At 36.2% G+C, this 16799-nt stretch overlaps 1 protein-coding gene across 5 annotated transcripts in view; it reads left to right on the forward strand.

The window, feature by feature from the left end:
- Positions 1-16799, forward strand: part of PGGT1B (protein geranylgeranyltransferase type I subunit beta) — a 67253-nt gene that overhangs the window by 25258 nt on the left and 25196 nt on the right. For 2 of the 5 annotated variants that reach the window (XM_032156634.2, XM_032156632.2), the window contains exons 3-6: positions 2727-2794; positions 6280-6431; positions 7776-7908; positions 13273-13318. In XM_032156634.2, the coding sequence (XP_032012525.1) occupies positions 2727-2794; positions 6280-6431; positions 7776-7908; positions 13273-13318 (399 nt within the window). Of the gene's footprint in view, positions 1-2726; positions 2795-6279; positions 6432-7775; positions 7909-10339; positions 10388-13272; positions 13319-16799 lie in introns of all 5 variants that reach the window. The other 3 variants (XM_032156635.2, XM_032156638.2, XM_032156633.2) reach the window with 2 other exon arrangements.

Consider the following 16799-nt stretch of genomic DNA (forward strand, 5'->3'; position numbering starts at 1 on the left):
CTGGAGTGCAGTGGCGCAATCTCGGGTTATTGCAAGCTCCGCCTCCCAGGTTCGCGCCATTCTCCTGCCTCAGCCTCCCGAGTAGCTGGGACTACAGGCGCCCGCCACCGCGCCCGGCTAATTTTTTGTATTTTTAGTAGAGGCGGGGTTTCACCGTGTTAGCCAGGATGGTCGCGATCTCCTGACCTCGTGATCCGCCCGCCTCAGCCTCCCAAAGTGCTGGGATTACAGGCATGAGCCACCGCGCCCGGCCTGTGTTAGGTAGAATTCTAATGATGTTGCCCCAGGATTTCTGTTCCCTGGTAATTCAGTCAAATACTAATCCGGGTACTGCTGTGAAGGGACTTTGTAGATGGGAGTTAAAGTTATACTAATCAACTGACCTTAAAATACGGAGATTATCCATAGGTGACACGTGTGCAGGTGTGCTCAGTATAATCACATGAGCAGCAGAAGAACACAGAAACATTCGTCATGGAATTGCAGAGAAAGGGAGCAGAAGAGAGAAGAGAAAGTCAGAGAGGGTCTAATGGAAAGGATTTGAGTGCCATTGCTACTCTGAGATATGGGGCCCATATATGAGAAATGGCAAGAGAGGATCTAGGAGCAAAAAGGGATACCTACCAGCAAAGAAATGGAGAACTGTGTCACACAACTGCAAGGAAGTTGATTCTGCCAGCATCCTGAATGAGCTTGGAGGCAGATTGTTCCCCCAAAGCCTCCAAGTAAGGAAGGTAGCCCTGCCTACACCTTAACATTAGCCTGATGATGCCTGTGTTAGACTTCTGACCTTACAGAACAGTAAGGCAGTAGGTGTTTTAAGTTGCCAAGTTTGTGGTAATATGTTACGGCAACAGTGACTAATACAGAGAACAAATTTCAGCCTTATTCATATCATCTCACACCATTAATATTATTTTGTTTATTCCCTTCCAGTCTTTGTTGATATGTGCTATTTGCTTAATTATAAACATAATAATGCACGTTTGTTTTTGGATCCTTCTTTTTTGCTTACCTTGATCAAATACATTTCTCTGTGTTGCTACATAGTTCTACTGATTATTACTTTTAATAGGAATATAGTGTTTCTTTCAGTACATGAGGCATGATATGCTTAACCTGCTGGACTTTTATGGTGCTTCTAGATTTTCACTATTATTAAACTGCAGTGTGCATTTCTTCTCATACTTGAAATTATTGGAATAGATTCTCAGATATATCATGACTGGGTCAAAAAGATATGAGTGTTTTTATAACTTCTGTTATATATTGGCAAGTTTTAAGTAGCTTACCAATTTAAAAGTCCTTAGGATAAGAGAACCATAATCACTGAAATCATAATCACCATTAGTATCTTTTTTTTCTTTTTTCGAGACACAGTTTCACTCTGTCACCCAGGCTGGAGTGCAGTGGCACGATTTTGGCTCACTGCAACCTCCACCTCCCGGGTTCAAGCAATTCTCTTGCCTCAGCTTCCCCAGTAGCTGGGATTATAGGCAGGTGCCACCACACCCAGCTAAGTTTTGTATTATTGGTATAGATGTGGTTTTACCATGTTGACGCGGCTGGTCTGGAGTTCCTGACCTCAGGTGATCCGCCCTCCTCAGCCTCCCAAAGTGCTGGGATTATAGGCGTGAGCTACCACACCTGGCTGCTAGTATCTTTTTAAAATACATTTTTTGCCAGTAGGGAGATGATAATTGGTGGAGCGTTTAAATTTCCTGGTTCCTAATTTGTTCAAAGAAGTAATGTATAAGCTATTATTTTAAGTATTTTGGGGGGATGAGAGGCTGAAAAAGTATAGTACCTAATGAAGAAGTAGGAGAGTGAAAACAGTTATAATGAAGTTAGTCATACACAAGTCATAATCTCTTATGAAGGTAGTTCTACATATCAGAGACTATTTTTAGACCAACTTGATTTTTTTTTATGAGCAGTGCATTTACAGTCTGCTGATACTGCATTGTTATTTTCTGCATCTATCATACTGATTTTCTAATAGCTATTAAAACCATAATTGTTGTATAGTTGATTGTTCCTTCAAGTTCCCAACTTATATTCCATTGATATCTTGAGAAATGAAAATTTTTAGATAGAAAAAAGTTTGGATAAACATATTTTGATTGAGTAGAGAGAGACTAAGTGCTAACTTACAGTGTTCTACATACTTCAAAGCCAAGTAGATTACTGGACTCAGAACGAAGTTCTAGCTAATATGGAAATACAAAGTACATATTTTCTCTGCAGCTTTAAACCTTTAGCTTGCTCCCATGTAAAGAAGCAAGCATTAAAGTAAAAAGACACTAAATGAGTCAAAGTAAAAAGACACTAGACCCTATTGTGTTATTAACTGTTTCCTTGAACATTCACTTAACCTCTGGGCTTCTGTTTTCTGTTCTATAGAAAGGGGGATGGAATATGTTGATCACATAAAAATTGATCTGACAAGAGAAGTATGAAAGGACTTTATAGGCAGTGAGGTGGGCTGTTAAAAAAAAGGTACATGATAGAAATCATTATGTTGTCTGTGACTCATATGGAAATTAAATGAGGAAATTCCCATAAGCATCTAGAATGGACGTGGCACATGGTAAGCATTCAGCATTAGCCAGTATGAAAATGGAGACTAAAATAGTCTGTTTCTGAAAGACTGTGTAATTAAACTGCTTTACAAACTGTGCAAAAATAAAGCGTACTTTAAATAAGCACATGCTTTTATTTTCTAGGATCAAATCTAAATCGCTGTGGTTTCCGAGGCTCTTCATACCTGGGTATTCCGTTCAATCCATCAAAGGTTGGTTCTGTTTGGTTCAGAAGGAAGCAGAAGGGATGTAGGGATATTTTAATAAAAGAGAAAACTAAGAAATTACACAGAAAAAAACAGGCTTCCAGGTTTCAATGTGGCTAAATGTTGTCTAATAATATATATATTATAAACTGAAATCCTTTAAAGGAAACTTATACCTACTTTACTTCCTCAAAGAAGTGCACTTTCTTCCAGGAAGAATACATGCAGTACATAAACACACAGAAATTTCTGTTAATTGTTACAAAAAATTGTCTCAGTATCATACGTCTGTATGTGAAAGTTATTGGTGATTTCCTGAGTAAAGGAAAATAGAGCACTGAAGTGTTTTGATACTTGCTGTCTAAGAAGCCAGTGAACTTCATTGTGTTATAGAAAGACTCTACATTTAGCTCACATTTCTTAGGAATGAAAGAAAAAGCCCTTCTAAAAGCAGTGATTGAAGACCTAGGCAGTGATTATTTTAATGACTTTTATGAGAATATGCAGAACTTCTTCATGGTTATATCCATGATACTAGCACATGCCAATATAAAAACAGTGAGCCCTAACAGAGGGAGGAGCTTTATTTCTTCTTCAAAGGAGCAGACCCAGAAGAAACTTTGTAGGTGTTCCTTATGTAAACAAAATACCAGTATTTTTCCACAGTAGAAAGTAGAGAAAAGCATCATTTTGTCTAAAGCGGCCTCACAACATAGAAACTTTTTCCCTGATGGGGCCAGCCTGCTTATGTAATGGTTATAAGCCAGTGTCTTGTTGGGCTGAGTATCCACTTGCAAGGTAAATGGAGAGCTACCAGTTTTTCCATAATCAGCTTCAAATTTTTGGAATAAATAGCAGTAATGTTGGAGAAGATGACATACTTCGATAGAGGTACTACTTCAGCTTTCTTCCTCTGCCTTAAGCTGTTAACCAGCTTGCCTGTGTCAAGGTCATGAATTTACCAGCAGGACTCCAATTATGGGTGCCCACTGCATTTAGCAGGGAATGAGAAAACAAAGAATTCAGAAAATTTGTCCCTTTTCATGCCTACCATATTTTCCAACTTAAGCTAATCCTGAATACAGGTAATGTCTTCATTTAGTCATAATGAACAGAATATCGTGCCACTAGTTATGATCACCGTTATATAGTACTATACTATATATAGATGTCTACCTATATTTGTTGCAGTGCTTTGATAACATTGCTTTTAAAATATCCTTCCCCCAACCGACGCCTGCACCAAAACATTTTCAAAATAACAGGAGTAAAATTGAAGAAAAAATCATTATTGCCCTTGGTTCACAGAGTCTCCTGAAACTCCTTTTTGGACCTTCATTCACCTGGACCCTGATATCTTCTGGGCAAGCTAGGTCTCACTTCATGCTGTATTACCTTCATCTGAATTCTGAGTGGTAAAAGGAACTAGATATTCCAAGTGGTATCTCATAGAGCCATCACTGAGAGTGTTGGCTGAGCATCTAGGAGACAGATTAGGCCAAGAGAATGTGCGGAGGCACATTGGATTGTCCAGTACAGTATATAAATAAAATATTGTCACTGAGTTTTCTTCTGAAACCACCAAACTACCTATGGACCATTCATTGACTTACCTGATAAATGCTTGGGAACTTCAGTGGCTGTAGAGCACTTTTTGAGAAACACTGATGGATCCTCCCACTATTCTCACAATTTCCTTTCACAAATCCCATGCTTTCTAGCAAATTTTGTGTTGTCCTTAATGTGCACCCCAGAATTTTCCTTCTCTAATTTGCTTTTACTTTTTCTTCTACCTGTAATACCTCCTCTTCATCTACACCTGCCCAAGCTCCTCTTCTGCAGAAAAGAATTCCTATTTAAACCCATGTTATCATTATCCCTCCCTTATGACTGCTCATTACATTCTATTGTAATTATTTGAGTAGATTTATCTTCTGCTCTTAAGGTTAAGGTCCACATTTAATTTATGTTTGGCTTCTCTGCAGTTCTTTTAACATAGCAGGTGTTTACTTTAAGTATCAATATGCAATAGGAATTCTAAGAAGTCATTTGTAAATGTGGAATAGGATAGCCAGGAGAACTAGAGCTTGAGTTCTAAGGAGGAACTTAGAATGAAAGATGTAAAGATGGAAATTTGCTTGGTACATTTGTGAGACCATATAAAGAACCGTGTATCTGGCCAGGCACAGTGGCTCACACCTGCAATCCCAGCACTTTGGGAGGCTAAGGAGGATGGATCACTTGATCTCAGGAGTTTGAGACCAGCCTGGGCAACATGGCAAAAACCTGGTCTGTACATAAAATACAAAAATTAGCTGGACGTGGTGGCACGTGCCTGTAGTCTTGGCTACTTGGGAGGCTGAGGCAGGGCAGGAGGATTGCTTGAGCCTTGGAGGCGGAGGTTGCAGTGAGCGAGATTGTGCCACTGCCCTCCAGCCTGGGTGACGGAGCAAACCCTATCTCAGAAAAAAAAATGTGTATCTAAAGGTGGGTAGTTGGGGTGAGTTCAGATTATTATAAAAAGGGTAGTGAACACCATTCAAACTCATTCTGTGAGGAACCATAGAAGGTAAGTATGCAAGAAAATCTTACAGTTCATGGGTGATTTCAAGACCCTTGAATCTTGACTCCAAAGAACTACTGGTCCCTCTGATATTTGCCTTGCACTTAATCATCATTAAGATAAGTAACAGCTTTTTAGACAGTAACTTACTTAATCATCACAATAACCTTGTGAGGTACTAATATCTTCATTTTCTAGAATCAGGAATATTAAGCAAGCCAGTGAGAAATAGAACCAGGATTTTATGCCTTTCAATGATTGTAAAAGTTTACATTTATTATAGAAGGCAGAGTTTATTTTAATTGTATCGTTTTTTAGTTTCTTATATGGTGATCACTACTGTGGTATTTAATTTAGATTTGTGCTGTATAAAGTAAGTTTTGTTTTAGAAATCTTTTTTTCTGGAAGGCTGTATGCTTTTCTGACTTTATAAGACTTAAATTATAAGTGATAGCGTTAAGTATGAGGTTTAAATAATTTAGCCAGGCATGGTGGTTTGTGCCTGTTGTAGTCCCAGCTACTCCGGAGGCTGAGGCAGGAGAGAATCACTTGAGCCCAGGAGTTGGAGACTGCAGTGAGCTGTGATTGCACCGCTGCACTCCAGCCTGGGTGACAGGTAAGAACCTGTTACTAAAAAAAAAAAAAAAAATCCAAAAAAAAAGTAATAAATAATTTGGTTTACCTGAATGTCATAGCTACTTCCATAATGCCTGAGGTATCAAATAATTTAAAAATTAAGTAGCCTGTGCAATCATATTCATGTTGACATACATAAAATGGAGATTTGTTTTTCTCAATAAGATGTCTATACAAATCAGTATAAGCCACGTTTAATTTTACTATTTACTAAAACCTTATGTCAGATTTCTTAATGAAATTAGTTTTCATTTCACTTCATTAATTAGTACTATATTAATTTTCTATTTAGGCTCCCGGAACAGCTCATCCTTATGATAGTGGCCACATTGCAATGACCTACACTGGCCTCTCATGCTTAGTTATTCTTGGAGACGACTTAAGCCGAGTAAATAAAGAAGCTTGCTTAGCAGGCTTGAGAGCCCTTCAGCTGGAAGATGGCAGGTATGAGTGATTCTTTGTTACTTTTTTGTAATAAACAAAAGTATTTTGGAACTAAAAAATGGATACAATGCTATACTAAATCTTTAGAGGATCATACTCTATTAGAACCTCCCGTAGAGCTTACGAGGTACATAATTAAGTGCATAATCAAAAAAGTGACCCAAGATTTCCTCTGTGAGTGAAAATAATAGTAATTACAATAGCCAAACAGCTTTCTCTTCCTTCTTAACAACAATGGGTACATAAATAAATGTTTGAATAATTACAGGATTGGAATCTAATTTACGTTCTACATGAAAAATTGATATTTTGAAGTACGTATATATTTAGTCTGAACCTCAGTTCTTGCTTTATTCTGATTAGAGAAGAAAGGGGTGAACAATGAATATTATATTCCAGAGTAGGTAATTTCCATGACATTTTTAAAGGATAGAAAAAGGAGTTCGTATGTTCATTAATATTTGGTGATTCTAAAGGTGAATTCACGTGGTGTGTCTAAAGATGAATCTTCCTGGAGCTTTAAGGTAGAAACAAATTTTTAAGTCTGAGAAGGGATAAAGCAGTAGTGAAAAGGTTAAGGAAAAGACTGCAAACAAATCCTGCTGTGCTGTTAACTGTTTGTGCTCCACCTACTACTAGCTCTGTTTTCCTGTCAGTGTTTTCAAAACACTGCTCTTGATGAGGGAAAATAAATGTAGACAAGTAGAATAAATTGACATTAATTGGAAATGCTATGAAACTAAATGTTTACTTCAACCAGTACATATATGACTTATGTCTCAATATTTGAGTGTAGTCTTTGATTATTGCTTCCTTATTCTTGTTTATAAATACATACACAACATAGATTGCTGCCTTTCTACAACTAATATGTAAAATTAAAATACAATATGACCAATCGATTAAATGGTTATCTATGTATACATTTAGAAGAAATTTCACATAGAAAAACTTGGACTTGGAAATTTCTTACTACCTAGTAGGTCTCAGGTTTTACCTTTTACTTTTTCTGCCATTCTCAAGCCAGTGTGCAGCTGTCCCTGGCTAGGATCAAATAAGCTTATGCTGAGTAAGCATCTGGGAGGGAGTAACATGGTAGTGTGTAAAACTACCAAGAAGTCAAAAGTTTGTAGTAGAATGAAGATTTAGAGAAAGTTTTATATTATTCAAGTTAGTAGTCTTATTCTTTATTGAATAATAAAAGTAGAATATTGAATAATAAAAGTAGAATAATCAACAGATTTTTCTGTGAGTAAAGACACACAGGAGGTGTTTCTAACCCCCATGCAAAAAAATCAAGAGTCCAGTATTAATAGAAAATCATATTGTTGTTGTTATTTTCAGTTTTTGTGCAGTACCTGAAGGCAGTGAAAATGACATGCGATTTGTGTACTGTGCTTCCTGTATTTGCTATATGCTCAACAACTGGTCAGGCATGGATATGAAAAAAGCTATCACCTATATTAGAAGAAGTATGGTGAGTTCTGTTGATAAAGTTGACTATTTAGGTGGTTTTTGCTGGTACATGAAGGTTGTATTATAGTGTATGTCTCATCTCTTTTGCCAACAATTTGTAAATAAGAGCATTAAGATTGCTTTTTAGGTAAATTGTGTATCAGAACACAATAAGGAAATAATCTTAAAGTGCAGATGGACTCCTTGACCATTAAAATTTAATATGATTTTATTTAAAGAAGCAGTATCTTTATAAGAAAGGGATTAGTCGACTTAAAAGAAAAAGAAGTAAAATCTGAAAGTCAAATATTGACAGCCTATTCTAGCAGGAGTTAGTAGAGAGTCCTGACAAGCAAACTGGAAGATTATGTTATCTTTGGTGAGACTATTTCTCTAATCTTTTTATTGGCATTAGTAAGGAAAGCTTAGTCTTAGCCAGAACTATCCTTTGCTCTACTGTGTCATCTCTGTATAAAAGGAGAAATAAAACTACTGCTTCCCAGGTTTATTATTTCCCAAATATGAAGTTTTTCATTTTATAGATTATTTTGAGGCTGTTAGAATATTTTAGGCTGTTAATTCAACTTTTCATAGGCAATATTTCAAAATGAAAATATCTGTGAGTTCCTAAGAAGAATGGAGTTGCGTTTAAGTGAGTGTGTAACTGTGGGTTAGATTTTTGTAGAATCTACAACAGCACAAATTTTAAAAAGCCTCTGGATACAGAAAGAAGAGACCATTAAAGGAGTTTTAAGAGGAAAAGAGATTTATGTTTGATAGGAGGGTGGGTGATAAGAATTTTTGGTATGAATAGTACTGAAGTAATATTGTCTTCTCAGTGCACTGTATTTGGAGGTGGAGCAAGTTGATTTGCCCTATGTCTGCTCACTTGGTTAAGGTGGCATATGCCAGAGTTTTCTCTGTAAAGTTAGTGCTTTTCCCTTTGTAATTACTGAATATCTTGTGGTGAGATACCTGGAGACTGTAAATATTCAGTGAGTCCCTAATCAAATTTTTATCCAATAGTGTTGTTAGTATGCATTGATGATTTTCCAGCTCTAGCATCCTTCCTATAAATATCAGTTAAAATTCTACTGTTTGAAAAGAACTTTCTCTCTGCATTTATTTATTTGCTTATACTTACTTATTTATATCTCTATGGACTTCAGTTTCTTATTTTATTCAATGGGTTGTAATCTGTTACTGTCATTATTTTGATGCTCAGATTGTCCCAGATTAGGCCTGTGGAACCCCTTTTAGTAGGCTCTATGCCCTTTTGACCTGTTACCCTCATTCTTTGAAGACCTCCTTGCTTTCTGGCACAAGATATTCCAGGTTTATCTTCTACTTTTCCATCCTCAGCTCTGGAATCAGTCATTTCTTTTAGGAGCCTTGGTTATTCTTGTTGGAGGATAGGGTTTAGAAACTAGAATCTGGGTACTAAGTATGCTCATTGGTATAGCGATGTCATTACTTCTAGGCCTTTTCTCAGGCAGAGATAGGAAATGTATGTGTACATAGGCATCCCCTTATAGACACACAGAATCTGTATTTCTGTATCTATTTATATATCTATATATTAACATCATGAATCTATCGTGATGCCTCAGATTTCAGTCTTAACATCACAGGGCTCATTTTAACTTTCGTCCTTTCATTTGTGACTCCATTTCTGATAGTGACAAGCAATCCTGGCTCCTATTACCCAGAATAGATTGGTTCTTTTTGTTTTGAGTCTGAGGGCATATAGTCAGAAAACTATATTTAAGAAGTACTCCAGTTACTTATTTTATTTCCCCCCTTTAATATGGTTATGTTATCTGTTTGAAGTACAGTTATGTTATTTGTTTCTCTTTGAATTCCATTTTAGACTTTTCCTTCACTTAGCTCTCTCCTGCCCACAACTTTGTTGACTTTATTTATTTACTTAATATGTGAAAAACTAGTTTGGTTCTTAAGGTCAGAACTATACAAAAAGATATATACAGAGAAGTGTGACTCCTTGCCCCTCACCCTCCCTGTCTTCCACCCTCTTCTTAACTCCCATACTTAACATCTTGTTCCCTGTCACCCTGTAGGTAACTATTCTCATTAGTTTTCAGTTTATCTTTCTTACATTTCTTATTGATGAGAAGATATGGATATTTTGAATGTTTTTCCCTTCTTCATAAGGTGCCATACCGTACTCTTTTTTTTGCTGTTTGCTTTTTTCACTTAACAATATAGCTTGGGAGAAAAAAAAAAACACCAATACAATGTGAAGATTATTCCTTATCAGTTCAGAGAGATTTTTCTCTTTTTCTTATAGTTTCCTATTATATTACTCCACTGTGTGGATATGTGGATATACCATGGTTTTTTTCAGCTATTCTACATTTAGAGCATATATTTTGCAATTACAAATAATGCTGTAATTAATAACTTTCTGCATATATATTTATATGTTGTTATAGATACATCTTCAGGGTAAATTTCTGGTAGTGGAATTGCTTGATCCAAAGGTAAGTGCCTATGTAATTTTGTTAGAGATTGCCCATTTTCTCTCCAAAAAAGGATAGACCAGTTTGTTTTCCCACCAATATAGGAGAGTGCCTGTTTTCACATAGCCTCACGAATAAAAAGTGTTATACTTTTTTTGTTTTTACCTTTTTTTGTGGTAGTCGAAAAGTGATATTTCAGTATATTTTTTATTTAGCTCCCCTCCTCTCATGATTTTTCATTTTATTATTTCTTTTATTATGAGTGTAATTGACCATTTTCTTAACTCGAGGGCCGTACAGATCCAGACTGCAGGCCAGAGTTAGCCTTTGGGCCATTGCTGACCCCTAGTTCTAGTCCGTTATTTTGCATTTGCTTTTTTTTTTTTTTTCCTTCTTTTTTTTCTTTTTAGGAATTCCATTTTAGTGTCTGTTCTTTTTTTTTTGCCTGTCCTTCTTTTCAGCCACTTTCTCTTTGTCCTTTTTGACTTATTTATCTCATTTTCATTCTCTTGAATGTTTTCTCCTTTTTTCAGTGTCCCTTGTTGTATTATCATTGGAGATTTTCTTCCTTAGTCATCCTGTAATTTAAAATTTATTTCTTATTTTGTCTTTTTCTTCTATTTCTTTTTTAACAATATTTCTCTTTTTATTTCTATTGTTCATCTGTTTTTAAGTTTTTATTTCCTTTTTTATTTCCTAATGCTTGTTTGAGAATATGCATTTGAGTGTGGAGTGCTACATTGCAGTTTTCTTCTGATTCATGCCTATTTCTTGGGAGTAGAGGCAGATTTTCATATACTTAGGTGTTTGCGTTTCATTTGCTGTATTTTCATCTCAGAGTTACTTTGTATGTTAGTAATTTTTTTTTTCTGATAAGAATTCCTAGTTTAAGATTGTTCTCTTCATTATAACGAAGTATGCTTTCTTTAATGGTGGCTTTTTTTTGTAGCTGGGGTTGTTTTATGATTTTTCTGGTAGGATAAAGGTTCTCTTTTGTTTCTCAGGTATCTAAATTTTGCTTTTTTGAGCTTTCCTTTATCACCTGATTTTCAAAGGGCTTCTCCCTCATTTTTTAACTTTCTTCACCAAAATTTATACTCTTTGAGCCCTGCCACCTCGACTTGCACATTCTTTTAAGTGCCTTCCATATAGGCAGTGCTGTGTTTACCTCTTTCTGAACAGGCTATCCTCATTTTGCATGGTAGTGCCATACTATAATGATAACCACACAAGCTGAAATGATACAAGGTGATTTTAATCATCAGTGGGAAAAATTATGATTGTTTTGTGACCTTTAAAATTTTTGCCAAAACATTGAAAACTCTTCCTGCCAGATATAATTGTATGATGTTTTAAATAGTAAAATCAGTATATAGTATACTATAATGTTTTAAATAGTAAAATCAGTGTATGGTATACTATAATTTAAAACATTAGAAATATTGAGAATATTGCCTTCTTCTCATTATATAAGTTATAACATGGAGTATTTTTTCTGTGTCTTGGCAAATGACCACAATCTAAGTTTCTATCAGCTTCCAGCATTGTGTGTTTTGTGTTTTCAGTGTTGTGAAATCTCTGAGAATTCCTTTTATGTGAAGTTTTTTTGCCCATAGCAGTTCCCTAGAACATCTTCATCTTTTTTTATCACGAGCTCTTCCGTTGCTTATAGATGTTTCACCTTCACTTAGTTCTTCTGACGGTATATCTAGAGTCTCAAACAGCAATATTATCAACATTCCCGTAATAGCTTTTTCTTCTATGACTCTAATTTTAAGTTAATACCCAGTGTTAATGCTTTTTATTTCTTTACTGCACTTTATCTTTGTTGGCCAAGCCCCTCTTTCTGTTATGTCTTTTAATAAAACATCATGTGGGTTTATCACTGAGAGACAAAGAGCACAACCACAGTCTGCTATCTGTGTGTGAACTGAATAACATGAGCAATGACCAATTCCTAACAGACTTTGAAAAAGGTATGATTGATCACTGATCGTGATGCACATCTGTTATTTATATAGTGATTTGCAGAGTGAAGAGCCAGCAACAGAATTTTGTACTTTTTGCAATTATGGTTAATATGCTGCTGTGGTTACTGAAGTTTGTTGTGTTATTTAGCTAAAGCATGGCAACTGAAATGTGTGCATAAGAGAAATGTGCAAAGTGAGAACTGCCTGTATTTCTCATATTTAGGGTGGATTTCCTCTTTTAGGCAATGATTTTAGATCAATCTCAGAACTACTGTTAGCTCCCCTCCTCTCATGATTTTTCATAAATCACCCTTGCTCTCTGCAAAGGTGTGTAGAGTTGCAATAGATGGCTTGCTGGGATTTGATGTTTCTTTTTCTGTAGACAGGTAATCTGAAGCTTGAGTGTGTTGTCTTCTTGGTTTGCTAAGGTTTGAGATTTCAAAGTTTTATTGTTCTTCTTGTGTTTTGATTTTGGAGTGTATGTGGGGAGATTCAAATAATGGTACCCAATAATGGCTACCATTATTCTCAATGACCCCAGACTGCCTCAGAATAGACTTGTTTCATGTTTATAATGTTCCGTCAGTATGAAATCCTTACATTTTCTCCAACTCATGTATACTTGCAATGGGAAAGGAGTAAGGTTTGGAGCTTTTATTGAGTAGAGATTGAATATGTAGATAACTTTGAGCAGTGTATTCTCAGAATGTGCCTAGTGTGTGCATTTAGTGATTTGGCTTGGTGAATAAGAAGAGAAAATCAGGTATTTGAAAATGCCTAATTCTACTTCTCCATGGGAAAAAATGCATATTTTGGAAGATAGAAAGGAGAAATAAAGTTAGAAGAGACCAAAAAAACTTAGTGCAATGGCAACTTATTTTCATTTATTATTATTATTATTTCCCTATTAAACTGAACAATGTTTTTCTTTTTCAGTCCTATGACAATGGACTGGCACAGGGAGCTGGACTTGAATCTCATGGTAAGACATCTTAAATAAGTGAACATGTAGTTTCTTTTGTTCCCTTAGACAACATCTTGGTGTCTTCAGTATGGAAAACCTCAGAAGTTTTTCTCAACCCTTGGTGCAGCATAATTTTCTTCTTTGTCACTTTCCTGATTCTCTTTTGTCACCATTTTGTCTATTTGAAGCCTCTTTGGTCAGTAATCATTCAGGTATTATTCAGGCTGGGATGTTCATATGTTTTCTAGTAATCTATTCATGTTTTATCTGCATGAAAATATCTTGGGATTGTTTCTTACGCTATTGTTAGAAAACAACAGGTTTTCTTTGGCATAACTCTAAAAGGCTAGACCAAATATAGAATATTAAATATGAATGAACAAGTTCATGAAGAAATGAACATTTTTATTTACCTTCCTTAATAAAATTATTATTAGTCATAGTTGTAAAACATTTTGCTGCTTAGCTTATATTCAGTGCAAACATTAATACAGTCTTTTCTTTCATGTTTTTTTCCACTTTTGGCAGAACTAGAATAATGATGTGATAGTCACAAGTTTGTCAGCACATCAATAGCCTGAATTCTCTCAAGTTGAAATTTCCATTTGGAAATAAATAAGCTTCCATTCTTCTTTTCTAAAAAGAAAGAGGCCAGGTCATGGAGCCTCTCTAAGTGAATTTCAGTTTCTTCCTCATCACAGGAGTTTTCCATATAATTATTTGTTACCTCCATCCCTTTGCTAGCATAATGTAGCAGAAAGAACAGATCAGTGTCCTCGTCTCAGCCTTGACACCAACTGAGTTACCTTGGCTCCTTACTTAATTTCTCGGAGGGTTTCCTCATCAACAGAGTAGAAAGAATTGCATCTTTCTTTAGGATTGTTGTTAGTATTAAAAGAGATATGGGGGAAAGTGGTTGGTAAATCATAAGCCTGTATAAAAAGGTATTTCTAACAAATATTCCTTAACCCCACAGCCTTGTATATACTCTGCGATTTTGTCCTATCAAGTATTTCCTCCTCTTCTCACCTGTTCACTCCCTCCTTCAATTTAGGTAGTTGTAGAGTATGTGTCTCTAGGGGGTATATAGAACACTGTCCTGGAGTTTCCTCTGAAGCCATACTATAATTATGACACTGTAGTTTTTGTGTATGCCTGAGTCTCTATGAGATGGAGGGTGGGAGGAGCTGGCAATAACAATTATGTTACTAGTCATCACCACATGATCAAGAGGGATATAGTTATAGTTGTACAAAGAGGAAATCTCGCGGCTCTAAGAATTTCTGAGAAGACAGGATCTGGTGTTTACTATTGTAGGTGGTATTAATGTACACTCTGGCTAAGGAGTCACCTCACCTGTGAGACAGCTGATATTATTTCCAAGACATTGGGATTATATTCTCTGGAATATGAAACAGAGGGGCTGCCCAAACATGACACTGTTTAATGGGTCCTGTCAGGAAAAAAATCTTCCTGAGTTATGCAAGTCATGATTTTGAATTGGTATGACTTGAATAGGCTCTACCCATTAGGATCATCAGTGATGGGCTATATAGTTCATGCCCAAAGCGTATGTATGTCTTCTTTCTATCTGTAAGTTTGGCTTGGCAGGTTTGAGGCCTAAAGCCCTAGAGGAAGGCCTTTTAATCATAGTGTCACAGTGTATTTGTATATCTTAAATAGGTTATTATACCAGTGTATAGCCCCTTCAGCCTTTGGAACAACCAAGCAGGACCTGGGTATCTGGAGTCTCTGGTTAAGGTTGTCTCTGACCAGGAGCATCTTCCTCAGTATTACAGTATGGCCTACAAATACCAAATATTATAATTTTCTTTGTGTGCTATGAGGTTAGATAGGCTGGGAAGTGCTAGCCTAAAGGATTTTGGTTTAATTTTCTTTCCCCTTCTCATCACTACCTATACTAGCAAGTGAAACCTCTTTCTAAAAAGTGGTCCTACAATTTGGCAACCCATCAAGTCATTGTGTTCTCTCTTTTTCTTTTTTATTGTTACTGTCTTTGGAAAAGTTGTCCAAATGTACTATTCACCTTTCTTCACAAATGACTTGTTCTGTAATTCTCAGTGTAAGCCTTCAGCAACTTAGGAAGTTTGTCTTTGAAAGTCATGAGTGATCTGTATTTCAAATCCAGTATCTTTTTCTCATTCCTCATCTTATATTTATTGAAGCATTTGAGCTATTAACCTCCCCACTTCTTTCTTAAAACATCACATTCCACTTGCCCTACTTCCTCATGAATTACTTCTGGTTCCTTCACCGTCTTTGTTTCTTCCTGTCACTTCCTTACCTCAGTTCAGCTTTCTTTTCTTTGAATAGTTCTTCCTAAATCTCAAGGCTTTTGTACATGCTGTTCGTTGTACATAGAATCTTCCTCCATCATCCTCCACCCCCAGCATACACCTGGTTTTCTTTCACATCCTTCAGATCATGGTTCAAGCTCCTGATTTAAAATTGCAAACCACCCAGATACACATGCAGTATTTATAATAGAATTGGAAACCAACTACACGTACACATCCCATTCGCTAACCCCCTTTCTAGATTTATTTTTCTCCATATCACTTACTATTTTATAAGTGACCTATGTTTTATCTGTTTGTTTATTGTCTGCTTCTTCTCACTTAAACCTCATGAGAACAGAGATTTTTGCCTATGTTACACACTGATGTATCCTCTACACCTGTAACATGCTTGGCAGATAGTTGAACAAACTAACAGATGGTTCTTTATTAATTATCTCTGTGTTGATGGCACCCAAAACTGTGTTTCCCAATCTGTATTGTTACTTCTGTGCTGCATAGCCCCCTTTCCATTTGCTTGCCAAGCATCTTTCTCGATGTGACTTCAGTATCTCAAACTGTATATTTTTAAAACCATCATTCTCCTCTTCAGCCCGTTGTTGCTATTCAGAAATAATGTAGATTTATTGATTTTTTTTTTTAATTTTTTTGGCCTGGGGGAAGCCAGCAATCTGGAATTTTGAGTTTAATTTTAATCTCCTTTTCTGTTTTTGTTTTTAATTTGCCAGTTACACCAGTTGTCCTCCATAAATTAGCAACTTATAATCCCTGATCTATAGACTAAGAGGAAAATAATGTATTTATTAACCAGCGGCTGTGTGCCCACTACCATCTGATACTTTACATACAGTCTCATTGAATCCCCATATCAACCCTCTGAGAATAGACATTTTTGTTTTAGTCAGAACTCAGAGAGGTAAAACCATTATGAGTATTAAAGAATAAAGGCTGAAATACGATTTTATACACAATTGTGGAAGAAGATGGAGAAGAACCTAAAAGGGGTAGTTGGAGGGTCAGGGAAAATCACTGACAAAGCCCCCTGAAGCAGTGGCACAGGTGGACAAGTCAGGCCATACAGGGAAATCTAGAAAGCCAGACACAGTCACCTGCCAGATTGTGACTGTGGTGGATAAGTCTGTGAAGGGCTGGTGCTCCTGCATCTGTATGTAGTCCTGACG

Source organism: Hylobates moloch, unplaced genomic scaffold, assembly GCF_009828535.3.
Source record: "Hylobates moloch isolate HMO894 unplaced genomic scaffold, HMol_V3 SCAFFOLD_6, whole genome shotgun sequence".
Classification (NCBI taxonomy): Eukaryota; Metazoa; Chordata; class Mammalia; order Primates; family Hylobatidae; genus Hylobates; species Hylobates moloch.